This window comes from Halichoeres trimaculatus, unplaced genomic scaffold (genome assembly GCF_033239565.1).
Source record: "Halichoeres trimaculatus isolate MK-OKI-2021-1 unplaced genomic scaffold, fHalTri1.1 fHalTri1_scaffold_3, whole genome shotgun sequence".
In the NCBI taxonomy this organism is placed as follows: domain Eukaryota; kingdom Metazoa; phylum Chordata; class Actinopteri; order Labriformes; family Labridae; genus Halichoeres; species Halichoeres trimaculatus.
This window is the reverse complement of record NW_027437181.1, coordinates 25,626,891-25,648,494: the sequence shown is the minus strand read 5'-3', so window position 1 is coordinate 25,648,494 and position 21,604 is coordinate 25,626,891. Positions and strand designations below refer to the sequence as shown.

The 21,604-nt window shown below is 39.4% G+C and overlaps 1 protein-coding gene across 3 annotated transcripts in view; it reads left to right on the top strand.

Annotated features, from left to right (window-relative positions):
• The first annotated feature begins 1,177 nt into the window (after positions 1 to 1,177).
• The window catches only part of spata17 (spermatogenesis associated 17), a 41,123-nt gene continuing 20,696 nt past the window's right edge, over positions 1,178 to 21,604 (top strand). For 2 of the 3 annotated variants that reach the window (XM_074666920.1, XM_074666919.1), the window contains exons 1-7: positions 1,178 to 1,266; positions 1,594 to 1,683; positions 2,904 to 2,985; positions 4,442 to 4,492; positions 6,737 to 6,840; positions 12,653 to 12,776; positions 17,690 to 17,932. In XM_074666920.1, coding sequence (XP_074523021.1) covers positions 1,199 to 1,266; positions 1,594 to 1,683; positions 2,904 to 2,985; positions 4,442 to 4,492; positions 6,737 to 6,840; positions 12,653 to 12,776; positions 17,690 to 17,932 — 762 coding nt within the window. In that variant the 5' untranslated portion in view covers positions 1,178 to 1,198. Of the gene's footprint in view, positions 1,267 to 1,593; positions 1,684 to 2,903; positions 2,986 to 4,441; positions 4,493 to 6,736; positions 6,841 to 12,652; positions 12,777 to 17,689; positions 17,933 to 20,983; positions 21,085 to 21,604 lie in introns of those variants that run through there. The other variant, XM_074666922.1, reaches the window with a different exon arrangement.

The window sequence follows — 21,604 nt, the reverse complement described above, 5'->3', positions numbered from 1 at the left end:
AGACAGATACCTTTCCTTGCATATACACACTCCCTCCCTGCTGAGGAGATCATTTTGACAGGTGCATATGGCTGAAGAGGAGCAGAGGAACGTTGAGAAGGTAAAGTAAGGAATAAGGAGCAGGTAGAAATAAACTGATAACTATATGATGAAGGGTGATAACGTCTAGGGAGAAAGGAAATAGATGGAAGGACGGAAGGAAGAAGTGAGGCAGCTGGCAGATCAATACTCAGATCCACAATCTGCATCCAGAGAGCAGGGATTTTAAAAATGTCTGTCTACCTCTCTCCCATATTTTTACTCTATTTCTGCTTCAATAAAGCAGATAAGGAGGAGGAGGATGCAAACGAAATAAACAAGATGATGGGCCTCTGTGATGCATTGCATTCCATCTTGAAAGGACAGATGCAGCCTTTCTCATTTTTGTTGTTTCTTCTTGTAGTTGTACAGCTGGTTAATGGCAAAAGTTATTTGATGTTAGATGTTTTGATATTCAAACAATTAAGAACAGAGAAAGTTGACCAGATACTTAATACATATTAAACTCATTTTTATATCTATCTCATTTGCGAAAAACAGTAATTCAATTGCAACCTGTAATTCTTGTTTCTTACTTCTTTGCACTACAGTTACTTAATTTATTTAAGCATTTACCTTTATAATTATATCATACATAATATTTCTGTTTTACTTTTTGCCATGTCCCTTATAACTTGTCATTTATTATTTGCCACTTGCACATATCTTTGTACATTCTCAATCACTGCACATTATACATCTGTTTACATTAAGTTAAGTTTAAAGTATGATTTGTATTTAAATCGACACTTTATATTTTAGGTTGTTTACTTTTTCTGCACAGCTGTAAATTTACCTGTGTCTTTGTACTGCCCCCGCAGACAAATAAAGTTTTTTTGAATTGAAAATTCAATTTTTTCACCTCTTCCCTCAAAACATGTAGGTTTTGTTAGAGGGGCTCAGATAATATTTAGAAAAATGTAAACATCATCTTAAAACATTGAGAATGATCATATTAAAGTTGTGTGTTTTGCTATGCTGTGTAGAATAAAGCGTAATTTATTGAAAAAAAAAAAAAAAAAAGTGTCAAACTTTCAAGAGTACCTGAACGCACCACCACCACCACCACCACGTTGAGAGACTTGTTGTCATGACAACATGTAAACTGTGACTGGTAATCATGGCGGAGCTGTTGAAGATAGAAAGTTATATTGAACAGTTTAAATCGGAACTCCTCCGCAGACACAGGTACGTGTTGATTTTGATACGACGATGCGTAAGTCGGAACCGACAGACTGTTTGGTTGGTGAGATATGGCGACGTTACATTTATTAAGCTAGCTAAATGAGCTACTCCATGTGTGAGCAAGGCTAATGCTACATTTACCTAAATATCTAAGTGCTTTGTATGTACTTTTAAGTGGCATTACCGTAAATGAGGAACGTTTCATACCATTTTCTAAATTATTAACAATACATGCGTTGTTGTGACGCAATAGAGATGAATACACCACTTACGCAGTTAGCTTAAGTGACAGAACCCTTACTTGCGTTTTCACGTGTTCGTGTCCCTCAGTCAAGCCGAGGAGAACAGACTGAAGGAGAACCAGGCTGCCATCCTTATCCAGAGCTGGTACAGAGCCTGCAGGGTGCGAGCCTACCTCAGGTATGAAATGTGTGCATGTGTTGAGTGTGTTTTCTTTATTTGAGTTTTCTGCAAACAAGAAAACCATTTTTATCCTTTAAAAGCCACTGGCAGAATAATATAAGCCTTAATATTTTATGTAGTAATATGAGGTTCGTTTTTTTTTTTTTTTTCCTCCAGGGTTTAAAAACATCCGGGCAGCTGCCTAGGTCTCTGAAGAGTTAATTTCAAGGGAAACCTTGATACTAGCTCACTCTCATAATTATCTCACTTCTAGAGCTTTGCAAATGGCCTTGAGGAATAAATGTCGCTTGCACTCTGTGCTACTTTCACACACACACACACACACACACACACACACACACACACACACACACACACACACACACACACACACAGGAATAAATGTCTGTGTCTCTGTGCTTTTTCCCTGTACTGTGACCCCAGCACCATTCTGCAGGGTCAGCAGACAAACTTCCAGACAGTAGGTTAATTCAGATTACTTTAGTTAATTGATCAATGCGTTAAGTGGATAATTAGCAACAATTTTAGCTGCCTAAGTGCAACTCCGGGGTTGTGCTTTCCCCACTATAAGCATTGATTTTCTGGGCATATGAATGGCCTTTTGGAAATTGATGGCCTCGTTGGAGGCAGAGAATCGTGGTGGACTTGCATTTAGAGTATGTTAGAAGATGAATACAGATGTGTGCCGCCTACTAAAGGAGGTGAAAGGCTCACAAGACGTGATCGAGAAGCCTGGAGGAGCAGAAATGTTCTATGTATGTGTGTCTTTATGAGAGTGCTGTTATTTTTTTTAGCACAATGTTTCCCTGACCTTTTAATTGAAGTCTTTTACACCCCTTACATTTGTATGCAGAAAACAAATCATTCCTTTTATCCTTTAATTATCTTGTTTTTGAAAAATGAGATCACAGTTTATTGAAGCTGAATTGACTTTGGGGGAAATTTGTGATTCAATTAATTGCATTATAAAGCAGTGATCCACTTGTTCTACATTTTAGTTTCTTTTCTTTTCCTTTCAGTGGAATAATATTGCAATGGGCTTTTATTTTCCTGCTTTTATTTTCCATTGTTCAACTGGATAATTTCTAAGCATACAAATACCTGTACCTTAATAAAGAAATTAAATTAAATTTTCACCCTCTGTATCAGAATTTTATCTTTTAGTGTTTCAGCTACTCTTTTCAACAACTAAGCTTGCAAAATGGTTTTTATTACAGCCACCTGCACAAGAAGGCAGTCATTATACAGAAGACATGGCGGGGCTTCACAGCAAGGGCACGTTTCAGACAAATGGTGAAGGTAAGCCCGTGCCTGGAACAGCTATAGATATATTGATTATGTTATGATAGCATGCATTAGAATTCAATTGCTATATTCCTAAGTCCTGTGTCTGACCTTAAGAGATATAATTCACTCATTACACATCAGGAAATTAGCACTTAGGAAATATGATGCAATATGATAAGGAATTCCATCTATATCACAACTCCTGGGATGGATTTGGAAAGCGCGAGGAGAGGAATAGAGAGAAGGAAAAAGTTGCAGAGTTTGTGTGTACAGTGTGTGTATGTGTGTGTATGAATGCGTGTGCTTTTGTAAAACAAGGCCCCATTTTCAGCATATTGCCTCCAACTGCTTCTTAATTGAACAGATTGTTGATACCGGATCCAATACCCAGCGCTCTCACGTATAATTTTCCCCTGGATTGAGTTTTGTAAACGTATCACAACAAGCTATTTATCATGCCTGTAAATTGACTGTTTGCTAAAGCATAACTGCCAGCCGCCGTTTGGGAGACGTTCAAGAAATGGAAAAGGGGGGCCGGGTGGTGGGGGTGGGGTTGAGGGACGTTGAAATAAACGATGAAGGATGTGTCACAACACACATATGGGCTAAAAAGAGGCTGTTTGCTCTCATTTGGAAACAGACGAGTGCTAATTTAAATCACTCAAAATTGCCACAGTGAACTATTTTGAATTAGCCCGTAGAGATTCCATTTCTCCCCTCTTTCCCTTCTCTCCCTGTCTTTTCTTTTATACTCCGCAGACCTTATCATGTGAAATGTGACGTGCACAAAGCCTCATCTCAAAGCATCAAGCTGAATTTACAACCTCCTTTCAAGTCTTTGTCTTCCTTCCCCTTCCTCTGCTCCCTCTCTTCCCTGTTGTTATTAAAAAGACGTGTTGAGATATGAATCCCTTTTATGGCCGGCTCTCCAGTTTGCTCCTGAAATGTGCCCCCAGTGGTCGGGACACACACGTTAGGTGTGTGACGGCTCGTCGAGTGCGCCACTGAATATTCTCTGGCCTTTTGTTTGTCACTGCTGGCAGTGCTGTCATTGATTATGAAATCCAGAGGAGAGCGTTTGGCCGTCATACATCTCCATTAGCTCGCTGCTTGACTACCATAGATTTTCTTGGCCCTTGTCTGCGTTGTAAGAGAGTCCCGTCCTCCCCTTGATACAAAGTCCTGCTATCCACCCTCTCTCTTTCTCTTTCCCTCTATCTTTCTCTCTCATCCTCTCTTCTCCTCTTCCTCCATCCCTCTGACTTTTTCACTTCTTCCTTTCCTCTCTCTTGCTTTTCCTATCTCCCTTTCTGCCTCCCTCCCTCCCTCCTCTCTACAGTGGCCCTATCTGCGCTGCCTCTGTGCAATGTATTATGTATAAAGAGCTCTTTATCTTTGACGCCTGCTGTGGACAGATCAGAGGGCCGGGAGACAAGATGTAACGCCATCTTTTCCTTTGTGTTCACAGGAGGCATATTTTATCATGAAGATGAATTTCTACGAGGAGATGGCGGTCAGGGTAAATATCACCACAGTGTCTTGTTTTAGCAAAGGAGTGTCGTGGTGGGGGGACTCTCTTTTTCTCTGTGTGTGCTGTGAAAGGGAGGCCCCATGAAAAAGCCTGTAAGCACTTAATCACACTGCCACTTTGCAAAAGTGGTCCACTGGAATGGGACTTCTAGTAGATATAAAACATGCTGTGTATTTACACAATATACTTTTGAAAATAGACTTTTCCTGAGCTTTAACACATTAAACTGAAAGGAACTATGTGCATTTAAAAAAACTGTCCTTTCTTTCATGAAATCACCATAAACATTGTTTTGCTATGGAACATTACTTGGTAAAAGGCCCTTTGAAAAAAAATGTTCATACTAAAACACAGCTTGCATTACTAATTTAGAAAAACTAAATCTTTTGTATCTTTATCAGTTACCTCAGTGCTAATGCCACATAAACGCTCCCTTTAATCCACATGCAGCTTCTTCTGCTCAATCTATAAATCATGCCATTTTGCTGTGACTGATGCTTTGGCACTTTTACACAAGGATATTGCACAGAAACCTTATATTTTTATACTTTCATAAAGCCTACTCTTTTGGCTAACAGTTCCATTCTGTCGAAACAGTTAAAGGGTTTTATTGGCCCACAAAAACCCCCACTAGTGTTTATTGAAGAGGCTGTGTTGCTGTCCAGGCCCAGGGAAAATGGTTACAATATTTTCATATTGGTTGAAAACCCTGGAAATCGAAGGCTTCAGGTTTTACACTTAATAGAAACCCAAACACATAAATCCGACCACCCTGTGGTTTCAATAAATGTCACATAATAGGAGACTCATAGATCTAGGAGTAGTGTTTGACCCAGCTTTTTAGGTCAGTGGGTGAGAAGGTTAGGGGTGAAGTCACCATATAGAGCAGGGAAGAAGCTTCTGAAGTTATAGAAAAGAGGCCTTTTATTACCCACATAAAAACACAGTTTCCTAAAGGAAGCAATGGGAATTTTAATGGGAGAAATATATGTGAAAAGAGAGGCAGAGTGGCTCATTTCAAGCTATTTTAAAGGTTCCTGGGTTTAAGTCTAAATCAAGCCAAATGGGACTAGGTGCAAGGTGTGCATTTTATTCTGTTTGTGATTTTTGGTTTACTCTCCTACTGTTTTTTTAAAAAACAAAGACAAAGACCAAGTCTTCAAGAACTATTGGCCACTGGAATGGATTCACTGTGTGATACTAAATAATCCAAAACCAACAACATGGGAGAAATGCAGGTGGTTTAATAAAAGAGGAATAAGAGAGAAACTTATTAACTCCAAACACTCTAAAGGTGAAATAATATTATTTTAGAATCTGTGCGTTTTGTAAATGTAAGCAGTCCCTTGAGCATTGTATTAAGTTCCTTGTTTTTTTGTTTTTTTTAAATTCTGTTTCTTTGTTTGTGGATGCTGCTCAAATGTTTCCAAAGAGTGACCCTAGTTTAAACATCAGAGTGAAGGTCAGCTTTGCTCAGAGGCCAGTTTTGAAATGTTTACTGCATAAACAGAAATATAGGCAAAGTGCAAAAGAAGTCACTAAGGGACAAACAATCATCTCAGAATCCTCCACTGTGTGACACTTTCTTTGAATCAATTTTGATTCTTTCTTTTTTCTCTCTCCCCTCCTGTTGTCTTCCCCACGGCGTGGTAGCTAACAGAGGATAATGTATTAGGGCCGTAATAGAAACCAGTGTTTACATGCCGCACCTCGGATTTGTATTAGATTCAACAGCATCGATTTCACTAGTCAACAAAGGTCAGCAAGAACTCGGGAGGCGGCAATTACTTTATTTAAAATTATCTATTGACTGGCAGATCAATGCTAATTCTCATTTTGCTCTTTGTTGTTTTTCCCCATCCTCCACTTCTCCTCTTCTCTCCTCTCCCCTCTTCTCATAGTGTGATTATTCTTTTACCTGCCATCGTTTTAATCTCCTAATTAGTCTGAAGGACATCCGCCCTCTTGCTTTAAAATGGTCCAATGGCATGTGTGGGTGTGTGGGTGTGCTACATAATCTGCAACCTCCACAATCAGCTTGGACTGACACAGTTAAACATATGGGTCCTCTGCAGTTAAAAGAAATAAGGATGACTTTATCGAGCTTGAAAATATAATAAAATACATCTGAATAAATAAACACCTAAATGAACAGTGGCACTGCCATGTCACGTTATCTGAATTATGGAACGATTAGTTTTACAATTGTAAAAAGAAAGATATCTTTCACAGATCCAGCGGAGATGGAAAGGATTCTTTGTGAGGAAGTACATTCATAATTTCTACGCACGCAAGCGCTACCTGGAAGGAGTTGTCATGAACAATGAACTCGTCAGGTAAAAACAAACAAGTGTTGCAAAACAGTGCTGAACATGTTGCTTTGTGAAAAAACAGGCAGTTTGATTTTATTCTTGAATGAATGTCTTTCTTTACATTTTTCTTTTTTTTTTTAGCCAGGTGAAACTAACAAAGCACAGTACAGCATGTATTCTGTCAGTATGTGTTGTAAGGTTTTTAGTATGTGTGCTGTCTTTTACCCCTTTTCTTTTACGTGTATGTATAAGTGAGGTGTAAGTCAGAGTCAGTATCCACTTGCATAGTTGTTACCTCAGAGGAGAAGTAGAGAGATAGGGGAGAGGAAAGAAAAAGTGAAGGATTGAAAGAGATGAGGAGATAAAGAGAAAGCAACAGAGAGGGGAAAGAGGGGAGAGGAAGTCCTCTTAAAGCGCTCGCGGCTAAGAGAGAGAGAAGTGAACGATGTGAAGAAATTAAAAATTAGCCTCTGATTTGAACCGCAGCTTGTGCATTAATAAAACATCCTGTGCTCCAGGGCTTACTGCTAGAGATATGCCATCTTTTATTTTGACAAAAAAAAAAAACCTTCACTTTTAGCTAATAGTCACATTTTTAATGTTGCTAATATATTTTACCAGAAAATATCTTTAGGCTTCTGCTAAAATTACATGTAAATTTGTTAAAGTGCTCCTTGGATCACTGACTTCCCCCCTCACTTCCCCACCAGCGTTCCACCTTTCCTCCACTTGCTTTGCCCCTTTTAGAGGTAGGGGGGACTCGGCTGTAAAAGTCCATTAAGGAAGTGTTGCCACCTTGTTATAACAACGACAGAGACTGACGCACAAGTACAATACACACACACACACACAGGACTGTATCACTACATCTTATCACTCTAACTAAATTGCACTTAGAATCAGCGCTTATGGAAGTTGTGCGTACAAAATGTTGTAATGCCTTATTGTGGTATTTACCTATGTCCAAGGTGGAATTTGACTTCATTTGTCTTCATGTTTTATCTTTCAACAAAAAAACTAATGGCTCAGAAATCGAGTAATTGTAGCTATTTTCACACATTAGTCTTTATACAACTATGCTACATGAAGTGTGGGAGTAAACATTTTGTAATACAACCTGAAGGAGCACAAAATGAAATTCCCACTCCTGGTTTAGTCGTTGTTTTGTTTTCAGCTGTGAAGACATCCCCAGTCTCCTCCTCACTCTTCCACAGCCCCTCCTCCACAGCAGTTTAGGGGTTTGAGGTCACTTTCTCTTCAGTTAATCACATGTTTATTTAGTGCTGCTGGGGTCACGATCAATTAACGCCATGCCGGCATTTATTTAAAATATCCTTTCCGTGTTAGCGGCTGAGCCCTTGGATCGCTCGCTGCCTGATCACTCACCCCGTAAAGGTCCACTTCTAATCCACCTGCTCCCTCCTCTTGTAGATCAGTCTGTCTGTCCGTTTAACCTGCTGCATAAATTATTCAAAGTTGGACTAATGGTGCCCATTTAGCGCAGGCTGATCGGCTGTGCATGGTAATGATATAGGAGTAATACATAGACTGCTGAACCTCCTTCTCTTCCCTCTCTCTGTGACTGTTGCGGTCTCTCTCTGATGACAGATCTCGCCTGCACGAAACCATCTGTGTCATTTCATTAGGTACAGCATACAGCTAATACACGCCACTTACACTCCTCTCTGCCATGCTCTGCCCTCACTTTGCCTTCCTCCTGCTTTTCTCCTCTCTCCTCTCTTTCTCTTTGTTTGTTTCTTCCCTATCCTTCTTTCTTGCTGTCACCTGTTCACCGTGCTCCTGTGTCCATCCTCATTCATCCTTCCTCTCCTTCTGCATACCCTAATGAAGTCAGGACCCCGGCACAGTCCCCACTCTGCCACAGTTTTCCGTGGTACCCCAACAATTTATCACTTTGTCAGGGAGACACTTAAAGTTCCAGGGCTTTAATAAGGGGCATGCAGTGGGACGACGGGGGCAATTAGGAAAGCGGAGCAAACCCCCTTTGCATATTTACTAAATGTGCTTGTGTCATCGCTGCCGCCACCACCACGGCCTGTTGACTGCATGAATAATTCCTCTATCTGCAATAAACAGCTGGGTAATTATTACTGCCATAATCAGATAAATAATTCTTCCTGTGATGTTGCAACGACATGGAAAAATCATTTTAACTTATCCGAAAGAGAACAAGGAAGAATTTATGGACTTGGTGCAGCTAGGCTGAGCAGCAAAAGTGACGCTGTGCTGTCTCTCTTCCTCTCTCAATTTTTTTCCCTCCTGTCTCTCTTTTCTCCAGCCTTCTTCATTCCTCCTTCTTTTGTGTCCCTCTCAAGGACATTCATGAAAGGAGAGCTGCTATGCTGGAGAGAGAGTGCGGGAATGCCTGCAAGCCTGCCCTGCGATCACTCTCCGCTTCTATGCATCAGTCTTTCTTTTGCTTCTCTTTCTTTCTGATCCAGTTTGGTGTGAGACAAGTTCACTTCAGTCTGATTGGATTTCCTTATTCTGTGTGTGTGTGTGTGTGTGTGTGTGTGTGTGTGTGTGTGTGTGGGTAGAGGAGGGAGAGTGTTGAAGTAAAGCTGCTATGCTCTCTGCCTCTTTAAGAAATAACTTTTGGAGACTGAAACATTGGAAAGAAGGATCCTAAAAGTTTCAAACTGTTCAATATTGAATGTTTCATCCCGTTTTAAATATCTGGAGTTGTTTAATTGACGAAGCTCTTGTCATGGAATTGTCTGCTTTACGCCTTTTTGTGGCATCTGTTTAACTTCTTCAGTGTATTAGTTAATCAATCAGTCAGTCTCTTATGAGGGGTTTGAAGGTTCAATACATCGAGCCGGTCACCGGCTAAATTGACTGGCTGACTCCCCCCTCCTTGCCAGCTATTGAATCATTTAATTGAAGCGATTAAAACACCCAATCAGGTCAAGCCTCCATTAAATATTTAAACCCTGGCCAATTAGTTGCTCTGGTGTTGGCCTGGACGACCGCAGGTGTGGCCTGCTGTCCCACAATGCCTCCCTCTCTGATATCCCATCAGCCTGTTAAACCTCATAGTGGACCAGGGGGTAAATAATTGAGGGAAAAGTGAGAAATTTATCTGTACTATATTAGCCATTTAAATAAGTGAGCAGTACGGGGTGAAAATGTCACGTAGAGTTTTAGGTATCTTGGTTAACTTGTTCAGCAGCTACAGAAGTCATCTGCAGCCTGTGATTTCCCTGGTGTATGTCGTACCAGGTAAATCCAATAATCCTAATATTAGGGGTTTCACTAAAGAAATAATATGCTAATAATCAAAACAATATTTGGAAAGATAGCCATTCATGTAATCCAAATGACAATTCCAGCCCGATGAAATGTGGCATATCACATTTGAATTTAAAGTATAGTGCACTGACATTAAAAAGCAGGACCCTTGTCTTAAAATGGAATGACCTTCAAGTAGAATTAGACATAAGCTCTAAATATATTTTCATTGACGGGAACACATTAAAACATAGGTTTAACTGTCATCAGCTGCTCATATGTACAGGAACAGGTTTTGCTTGTCTTCATCATTCCTTCAGTTTATACTGTGCCTGAGCAGATCACTTCCTAATGCGTCTCACATGTAAAGGATCGAGGACGAAATCTGCAGTTCTCATATTCTTTAAAAAAAATATTACATGACTTCCCTCACTCATACTGCCCTTATGACTTCACTGAACAAAGATGTCTGCGTCCATTTGATTTATCTGACATGTTAATTTAGGAGGTTTCCTGCCTTTGTCTAAAGTTTTGGCAGATGCAACAAAAGCATCAAATTTGATGAGTTTTAATTAAAGTTACTTTATCAAAGAGCAGGGAAGCAGAAATACATCATTTTCAAATAAAGTTTTCGTTGATGAATAAAAAGACTCCCTTCCTTTAGATGGGGACTTTGTTTTCCTCAGAGAGAAATAGATTTTTACAAAACAAGAAGATTTCTGCCCAGGCATTAATGTTGATAACATATATTACAGAATCACAGGCCCTCGTTTCATCCCGTGTGTCTTGTTTTTCTTATTGTCCTGCTCTCTCATTCACTTTCTTATACTTTCACACAGTCGAACACATACACACACACACACACACACACACACACACACACACACACACACACACACACACACACACACACACACACACAGAGCAAGTGCTGCGTGCCGAACAGGGCTAATGAGGGTTGTATGTTGTGGCGGCTGGTTGGGTCGACACAGATCGAGGTGCCTTCAGCCGTTACAAATCTGTTTGGCTTTTGTCCACTACACAGCAATTAATAACACTGGGGCTGGGGGCAGGGAAGCAAAGGTCACAGATTCAGCCTCACACACACACACACACAAACACACACAGGCACGCACACACTTCCTTGTACGTTCACTCTTATGGCCAAACATTGAGAAATTTGTGAACACATCATCTGAACTTGCTCACATATTGAAATTGTCCAAACCTCCAGTTAAAAAATGCAAACTGTTTCTGTGGCCATTTTAATGCATGGATTAACAGAAATACACATAAAAACCAGAAACACACATGCGCACTGGTTTGTGAACCAGACTGTCCCACAATAGACCAAAACTTTATATTTTACATTAATAAGTAATATCTCTGTTGGCCATGTGGACAAATAGGGGCCAGGCAACCTCAATATTTACATATGGCCTCACATACACACAATCCTAAATTGCACTGCTTAATATCACACACATTGGCACATTTAGACTTTCCCACTACATAAACACACACACAGGCACACACACACAGAGTACTCTGCATATTTCATTTATTTTGTAATTTAATCTGGTGCAGAGGAAGGAATGAGAATCCAAAGGCAACGGGAGCGGGTGTTGTGATTTCTTTTTAAATGTCAGTAGCGGCAGAATGTGTTAACCTCACATTACGGACACACTATGAATATTCTGATTCCTCTGTGGAGGCTTGTAATTGAAAACAGAAGTTGGGTAAAGAAAGAGGCAGTGAAGAAGAAGGAAAGAAAAGAGAAGGGATTAAAAAACGAGAAAGCAAAGGATTGTTGATGAGGTACGGCTTTGCTCTTAGCAGTGTGTGTGTGTGTGTGTGCATTTTCCCATTACCATTGCATGCGTGTTTTAGTAATTGTTTCCGCTTCCCTTTTTAAGTTATTACCCCCCTTGTAACAATAAGGCTGTGTGATTGCAGAATGAAATTGCTGTGTATGGGCTTTTAATGCATCCCATTTAGCCGGCTCCGCTTAACAGATGTCACAGACGGACCTGTCCTGACTGCGGTGATGAAATATATCCATCATCCTCCCACTTAGAGCCTCTTGTGCTCTAACTAGGCTTTTTCCCATCCAGGCTGTCTAGCTCTCTTGTTTTTTCTCGCTCTGTTTCTCTGCTTCCCCCCCTCCTCTCTCTCAGAGGCATTTTTTTGCCCATTCAAAGGACAGCTCAGGTGACAGACAGTTGGACAGCAGAAGAATATGTCATAAAAACAAACTCTCTGAGCAGAAAGTAGTTTATTTAGGTTTTCAACTTGAAAGTGTTGATACCCAATGTAATGAACCTCAATTTGAAACATGTTAACATGGTGTTGAGCATGTATTTATAGTATGAAAACACTGCTCTCTTATGATTCATGTCATATTAAGAAAATTCAATGAAATAGATGATGTACATTAATACAGAAAGAGATGTGATGAATTCAAGTATGAAGCTGTGGGATTTTTTGGCACCTTTTTGAATATTTGTAAATGATTTCTACCAAATCAGTAGTTTGGAACTTTACATTTCACAGCTGCTATGTCTTGTCTATGTGTATCCTGTAGGAGGGAGCTGGACGAACATGAGGAGCTCCAGAAGAGGGAGAGAAGCTGTCTCAAGATGGTGAAGGAGCAGACAGCCAAGGTCTACCAAGCTCATCGGTTACATCACCTTCTCAGTACAAAGCAGGTCAGTCTATGTAAACACAAATATTGTGATTATTAGGCCAGAGTTACACCATGGAAATTAGAGATGGACCGGTATGGATTTTTAGGGGCTGATACCGATACTGAGTATTACTAGGCAAGGAGGCCGATAACTGATATTTGAAGCCGATATTCATTTGCAGTCAAAGTGAAAATATTGGCATAAAAATTTTGAACAATACAAACTCCAACACTTAACTGCATTTGAATGCCTTCAAGCATATGTTTATTAAACAGCTCCCAGGCTTAGCAGCGTATTTTATAAAGTTAAAACTTAAAAAAGTAAAAAGCTAAAGTTTTCCAAAAATTTCTATGTAACTGCAATAAAACTGCACAGAATTGAGTTTTTGCTGCTTTTTACAGGCATGTAATGCAGTCAAATTAATTTTCTGTTTGGTTTTACATGTCTGGTTTTAAGTGTTTTGACCATCTAGGGCTTCCATAGTGCAGAGAAGCATCAACAAGCAGCTTCTGAATGTCTGCAGTTTAAAACATTTCTCATCGTTTTTTAAGGGGCAGAAAAACATATTCCTGTGGGTGTTGATGAGAGGACTGATTTTTGTGTCTGTGAAAGTTAAAAGAAGCTCAAAGACAGTAAGATAGTCACAATGCTAATTGCGTGTCAATGGGATTTTCCATTGGCATTAGAATCATCGGCAGATGCCGCTATACCCCAAAGTGCCAAATATCGGTTCCGATAATCGGCCTGAGCGATAATCAGTCTATCCCTAATGAAAATACAAAGTTATCACACCAGGTCAAGCAGGTAGATAGGATGAGTCTTTGAATTTGACTGGAAGCAACATCATGCTTAAGAAGTTTTAAAAACTCATTTGAAAGGTTACACATTTTGAGCCACCAAAGCTCTTATATCAATGACAACACTGATCCAATTGATGTTCCTTGAAACATTTTTTTTAATCATTATAATCATATTCAAAGTGGTTTATGGATACGGGATAAAGGTTACTGTAGAAGTTAGCACTTTACAGTGAATCCTTCAATGCATGTTTGTGACCAAAAAAGAGTTGAAAAAGAGAATGAAATACGACTCTGGGTTAAAAATCTGTCAATTGAGGATGTTGGTTTTAACATCTTAAAGAAAACAAGAACAAGAAGCATCCAAAAAGTATCAGTATGCTACCAACAATGAGTATCATAAGTAAGATTTTTTAATTAAACTAACTGCTAACTCTAACCAACCTCCTATGAATCCTGTCAGAGTCAACTCAAGTTGGAACGAACAACAAAAAAAAAACATGGTAACTTTTTTGACTCATCAAAAAGTATTTACCTACATTGACTGTCGTTTTTAAATGTATATCCCAGATATTGTGTCTTACTAGAAACTTTGTTCTAGGAAAGTTGGCGCAACTATATTTGTAAGCGTCCACATTAAAACAGACATACATGCCTTGCCAGAGATGTAATCCTCACGTTAGTAGAGAGAAAAGAGTCACAGAGGAGTAGTTTCCCACAGAGATCAGAAAGGAAAGAGTCTTCTTTTTTTCCTTCTTTTGTGGAGAGAAAGAAAGTCCACTGTGTGGCTCTCTGTTAAGGTGTGTATGTGTGTGTGTGCGCACACAAGTAAGTAAGTGTCCTCAAGGCTCTACTGATGTGCTGAGTGGAGTATTTTAGTGCTTCCCCTGGCACAGGTGTTCATGCATGTGTGTATGTGTGTGTGTGTGTGTGGCATCCAAGCATCTCTGTGACTCCCCACTGGGATCATAATGAAGACAAAGTGCACTGGTCACTGTTGATTCAGCACCACCAGACCCTCTCCTTCTCTCCTTTTCCCTCTGTGTCTGGCTTTTTCTCTGTTCCTCCAGCCCGTGTGACCAGCTTCGTCATCATCATACGTACAACCTATTATCTGCAGAGTTTCCATGTTCATCTAAGATTCCCACTAACATAAACAGTTTATCATTTCAGTGTAAAGACAGTGTCAGCTGGTAGGCCTTTAGATCAAACTCTATGGTGTCATTTAACACTCCAAATTCTTAAAATGCTAAAATCTTAATTTTAATCTGATTGAATATATATATATATATGAATAAAGAGAGGAAAGAAATGAGAAAAGTTTGAGCCCTCTTCCACTCCCTCTGTCCATCTCTCTCTGTCTCTCTCTCTGCATATGGCAGGGGACTCTTTCCCTTCGTAGCTCTGACCTTGTCAGCAGTGAATAGATGGCTCTCCCACACAGTTCATCCTTCCTCACTTCTCGGACCCCAGCCCACACACCCACACAGACACACACACACACGCCCGCGCACACACACACACACACACACACACACACACACACACACACACACACACACACACACACACACACACACACACACACACACACACACACACACACACAGGGCTTACCAAAAGGCCCCAAGTCCCTATGACAGAGACAGAGATGGTGTGTTCCTGGGGTCAACATCATTGCTCTTCCCATAGCTAGGTTGGTACTTTTGGGCTTGCATGTACCTGTTTGTGTGCGTTTGTGTCTTTCAGAAGGGTGAGAATTCTTCCATCCAGAGTATGTGATTGTTAAATGTGTGTGTTATTTGCCTTGTTTAAACATGGTATTTTTAACACAATTATTAGGAAAATAAATGTGCTAATGGGGAACTGCTTTCTGTTTTATACACTGATCATCTTAAGTTTTGTATTTCCATTGTAATACAGTTATCATTTTATACAAGAGTGTAAGCATGGTGTTAAGGTTACCCAGGTATCATCTGTGTGGGAAACACTGATGTAACACTAGCTGCGTTTCCATTACACTTTTTTGCAAAATAAAAGAGATATTTCTGAAGTTTCGATAAAGAACAATTTCGCCTTGCTGGTGTTTCCATTAAGACCAGAAATGCACACAACTTTAGTAAAGTTAACCATAATGTCCGCCCGGGCGCTGCACTCATGATGATGCCAATTCTTAAACATTAGTGTTTTTATTCTCTGCTCAAACTGTCGGCCGTGATCACGCTAACTCAAAACAGGCACGAACAAAATATTGAATGAAGATCATCATCTCCACCTCACATAATCTCACTCACGCACACAGACCTCCACCTCTCCCTCCTGCTGCTCTCTGACCCGCTCACAGCCGTCCTGCCAGAGTCTGTTTGTGTGGTAGTGGACACATTCAAGGAGGTGAGGGAGGTGCGTTGTTATGACAATATGACAATTTTGCGAAAAAAGGAGTTTCCATTGCACTTTTGCGAGAAACTTCAACATCAAAACTTCTGAAAAACCACCTCACAAGAGCGTAAAATCTTTTCATCGAAATTTGAGAGGTTTTTCAAAAATGTGGCATTTCAATTACCATTTCTTATTGCGATTTTTACGTTTTGCGCAATTCTAGGTGTAATGGAAACTCAGCTACATTGTTTTTACGCAACTATTGTTGCTCTGATCAACTTGATTTACCGTACTGGTTTTAATTTAGTACTGTGCAGGTCATATTTCGCTTTTCCTGTGCATGATGATGCTGTATTTTGAAATACTTCTTAATTATGTTCTTTACTTACCTGAAGCGGTAACCACTGGTCTTAAAATATGAGACAATGCAGAAGTGCTAAAATCTGCTGTTTCTCGAGTGTTCGCTTGAGGCTGGCTCTGGAAGTACAGGAAGTCACATACACACCAGGCCAAAAAAAGACGTTTTAGCAGAAAGTAACCTATTTACTGCCTGGTTCAAAAAACCTCTTCTGTCTGAATTGCTAACTCTACTATCTGCACCCACTGTACGGGGGGTGATTTTTTTTCTAACTCGGTGGTTTAAAGGATATTAAGATTGCGTGCTTACCCAATCAGAGGCACAGCTGAGGTCACATGACCGACAGGCGCCCTATAGCTATACGCAAAGCCCTTGCCACTACTAATATGGTCGCGATAGCTGATGTGCTTCAATTTCTGTTTCTGAAACAGACGGGTGACGTCGGGGAGACTACGTCCATGTTTATTACAGTCTATGACTTAATGCTGAAGATAAGACTTTCCCTATTATACAACACTATCACATGGATGATGACAGAGGACTTTTTCTAAAGCCAGTATAGCCTGCACAATCTGTGGGAGACATTTTGGGGTAGAAAAAGAATCTTCATTAATCCAAACAAGTTTTGACTGCCCTATATGTTTAGTCTGGTTGCAGGAGCCATTGAAATTGCTTTACGTGAGTGTCCACCTCTCCACATCACTTCAAAATCTGCTGTAATCCATTCATGTCTGCTTCCCATAGTTACAAAAATGAGGGTCATTGTAGTTTAATTAATTCCTCTACTTGTGCTGAAACACTTGACATTTACATCATAAGTACTCATGGTCTCATAATGAAACACTTACTAATTAACCAGTCAGTTAATATGTTATTTTAAAAGAGTGAGGTTTGGGTTGATACAGTTAAAGCAATTTCCCTCTTATGTCCTTTCTCTCTCCTCTCTCTTGGTTGTCCCACTCTGTTAGAGTGGCCTAAATAGCAAGGGGTGTTATTAGCATATAGAGTAGATACAGAGTCCTCCAACTCAAAGCTTTGGTCTGGTAATTAACACACAGGAAAAAGGATCACTGTGATTTGAATAATTATTACTGAGGCTGTCTGTGGCCAGTTGTACCCCTCTTCACAACAGGGAGAGGCTAAGTTTTGTAAGTGTGTAAATAATTCTTTTGTGTGTGAATATTTGTGGTTTAGCTGGGTTTTCCAGTTGTTCAGTTTAAGATATTGGCACACCGAATGGAGCCACCAAATACTCAACCTGGTTAAAGTGTTGAAAGGCAAAACTTTGGGCATGTACAGTGCAAACCAGTACCATCCAAGAAAGTGACCATATTTTAGACATATGCACCCCATCATGTTAGCTTCTTCATACTGATTCACCCCCCTCTTTCTCTTTTCAGTGCCCAGGGATCTTCAACCCCCCATTCAGACCAGCCCCCAATGAAATGGAACAACTGCTGAGACAGGTCAGATACCAGCCCACGACAAGACTGCCCTCCTGGGATAGGGCTAGTGTCTTGGGTATGCTTAGCCCAACAGCCCCCAGTGTCCCTGGGACTCTTGAATCTCCATGGATCAAAACCAATAGAAGCTGCTGCCCCCCCAGGTCCATACTGCCCCCCATTGCCAGCAAGAAACAGCAGGTGAGTTGATAAAAGCCAGAGCCATGACAACCATCAACGGGCAGGGACAGAAAATCAGGAGTATAACAGGGAACATATAAAAGACAAATAATATGAAGGGAAGGAATGAGATGAGAGTAAGCAACAGAACATATGCAAGAGAGGAAGAGAGTGTTAGTTATTCTAAAGTGTCATACCAGTTATTAGAGCCCTCCCATCAACCTCTTCTTGTCCCAGTGGAGCTGGTTCTTGATGAAAGCACAGATCTTTTAAAACTCCTTTTAAAGAAGTATGACATCATTAAAACATGGCAGACAGCTCTCTTGGGGGCTTCTGTGCAGAGCCGTTTACTGTCTCCATTTCAGAGAGTACATCAGTGTATGTTTCACAGCGCTGCTCCATGTTACTGTCAGATGTCAGTCCCATGCACACATCTCATTTGTAGTCCTGATGATTCCATCGTAGCTGGGCTGACTAGTATGATCTGTGATTCGAAAGGTAGACACAGCAGGGTTTATTTACACAGGTACATCATCTTTATTTCATTTTTTCCCCTTTTTTATTTACATGATGAAAATAAAAACCAAAGCCCAATACTTTTCTTAAATTGGTGGATTAATGAGCTCTTTTCACACATGCTCTGCACTCCTGAACTTGTCTGAACAGGCTTTTTTTACAAAATCTGTGAAAAATGCTTTTTTTTGGCTACATCTAAATACATACAACAAAAACACTGAAACAGTAATCTTTAGCTCTATAATGTGTATCATATTTAATACATGAGTTTGAAGGACCTTTATCTCATCCACATGATAGTTTCCTTAAATATATGTAAAAAACAAAACATGTATTCTACCACCTTGAGGATTATTATTCCACTACAGGCAGCTGAAGTGGTATTTTGGCCCTTTTCAAAACGGCTGCTCTGACGAAATGATCCACACATTTTTTTTCTCAGGAAAGTTATTGTTAATTTTCAAAAAGTTAAAGTAAGAATGACCTGTAAATTGTTACTTTAAAAAATAAATAAATAGATAAATAAATAAATACATGATTTTTATATATATATATATATATATATATATATATATATATATATATATATATATATATATATATATATATATATATATATATATAGATAGATAGATATATATATATATATATATATAGATATATAGATATATAGATATATATATAGATATAGATATAGATATATATAGATATAGATATAGATATGGATAGATAGATAGAATATTTTCTGCATTGAGAGAATGCGTATTTACAAAAAAAAGTAGCTAAAAAAATGCTTAAACTACCTAATGTGGCAAATATGTTAAAATAATATATCATAAACAAAATAATAAAACAATATTTTTTGGGGATTGTGAAAAGAAATTAATTAATGTCTCAGTTCAGTTAGAAGTTCCTGGCTAATTTTTGATAGGGCCGTTTTTACAGGGTTAACAAGTTTTCTTTGTCATCCTGTTTGCACTCAGCTGACACTAACTTTCCTCCAAAACAAACCAAGTAATTCTGGTAACTGTGAACATGTTGGGCAGGATCAAGGCAGGATGCGACCAAAATTGTGAGGAGTTCATGTTTGAAAAGCTTTGCTCTGATAGGATTTGAGATTTAAATGTAAGTAATGCCCTTACAGAGAAACAAAAACTGACCATTGTTATAGAAGACATTTTAACATGTTATCGAAGGAAAACACTGCAATGCAACATTTAACCAGGCCTTTATGAAAAACACTATGTGGAATCAATCTTAACTTTCTACAACTTACAAAAGTTCAACTGTGCATTTGTGCCTTTATACTTGTGCTCTTAGCTTGCATTTTGTGTATGTTGATGATGTCATAAGCAGCCATTTCACCATTTGTGTTATTTACGCTCTGTAGAGCTTTATGGCAAAGTGCTTTCCCTATTATTAGTTTCAAGTAATGTAAAACATAAGTGAGCAGAAATGAGGCGTGGATCCGTCTCATTTTATTAGCTGCACTTCACACACATGCACAGACACACACACACAGACAGACCTGTCTCCAGCTGGCTATAGTTCGGATGAGTTCATTAATGGTGTTAGAGAGGTCTCTTGGTGCTGACATGAAGGAGAATACATTATTTATCTTTATTTAACTCACACCTGCCTATCTCTGCCCTGTCTACTGGTGTATCTCTGTTTTTGTGGGTATGTGTGTGATTAGTGCAGGAAGTCCCCCTTTCTTTCCTTTGCTCTCATCCCTACACCCCCTCCCTCCCTCCTGTGATAACTATCTAGTGGTGATGGATAAGGTTGAGGTGCTGGCTGTGGAAGTGGTCAGGCCAGGCCGCCGATCCCGTGGTGATAGGAGCAAGGACAGGGTCCCCGTCCCTCCCTCTATCTTTCCTCTCTCATCCTCCCTCCTTTTTAACACCAAACAACAACTGAAGGTCACCTCAAACAAAGCAACAACATTAAAGTTAATCTGCACCGCAGAGTTCTCACTCAACGAAGATTACTCTAAACAGTGAAACAAGATATATCTGCATGTTGAGAGGACACAGATCATCATCTGCTGAAATTCATTAAGAGTTTAATATCTTTATGTATTTAAGTTATTTCAAACTGAACTGATTTTTAAGCAGGACTTCATGCATGGCTTCCCAAATATACCAGTATAGAGTAGTGTTCCGGTCATTCAATCATCACATTTTCCCACCATGCTTGTTAGAACTTTCTGGCAAAACATGATCTCATGTTTATGCTTCTAAACTCTTACATAAATAGACCCAACTTATGTATGAAGTCTGACAAGTATAATTCTGTTATCCTGATAAATGTAAGCTTCTATGAAATAAAAAGATGGCTCCTCAAGCTTCAAGAAATGACAAAAAACTTACAGGTAAGATAAATAAAGACTGTTTACATTTATTCTATCATGCTAAAATTTACATTTAGTTATTTATTCCTTCAAATGTTGCCTTTCTATGTCTGAAAGGTGTTAGTGGGGGTTTTGAAGGGGGAATGAGGTCAGACAGGGAACTTGGTGCTAAAAGCAACTTTTCTTTGTCTTTGATATGTCAGGAGACATCAGAAACCATCCACTCCAGGGTAGGAGCCACAATGACGAGATGATTTACAATGATCAAAAGTGACAGACAGCTGTCTACACTTAAAGTGACTTGTAAGTTTTTAGTCCCAAAAAATGTATGTCTTTCAAACACTTTGTGGAAGAATTCAAGATATGGATAGATCTCTTTGATCTCTTTGATTTTACCCACGAAAGGGTTCCCTAGAAAACACTCAACCATCAGTTAAACTGCTGGAGGAGGAAACTGTGAAGACACTATCTGGTCAAGTTTAGATACCAGATCATGTGATAAGGTTATTAAAAAATGATTTTAAAGAAGATAAAGAACGCTTAACATGGCAAGTATTATGCTTGAAGTCAGCTGTTGAACTTTGTGCATGATAAAAGCCATGGATAGCAATGGCCTGCTTTGCTGAATGTTCACATCAAAACACCGTATTCACCAACTAGATAACATTAGCCGTTTAAAAAAATGCACAAAATTCCAAAAAAATTGTCTAACGTTTCACAGTTTTCAAATGGTGTAACAATGATTTGAGGAAAAAAAAGAAATCTGAGCAGACGTACACACCTGGGTGTTGATGCTTCATTTAAAACAATGTGTAAAAGTTTTC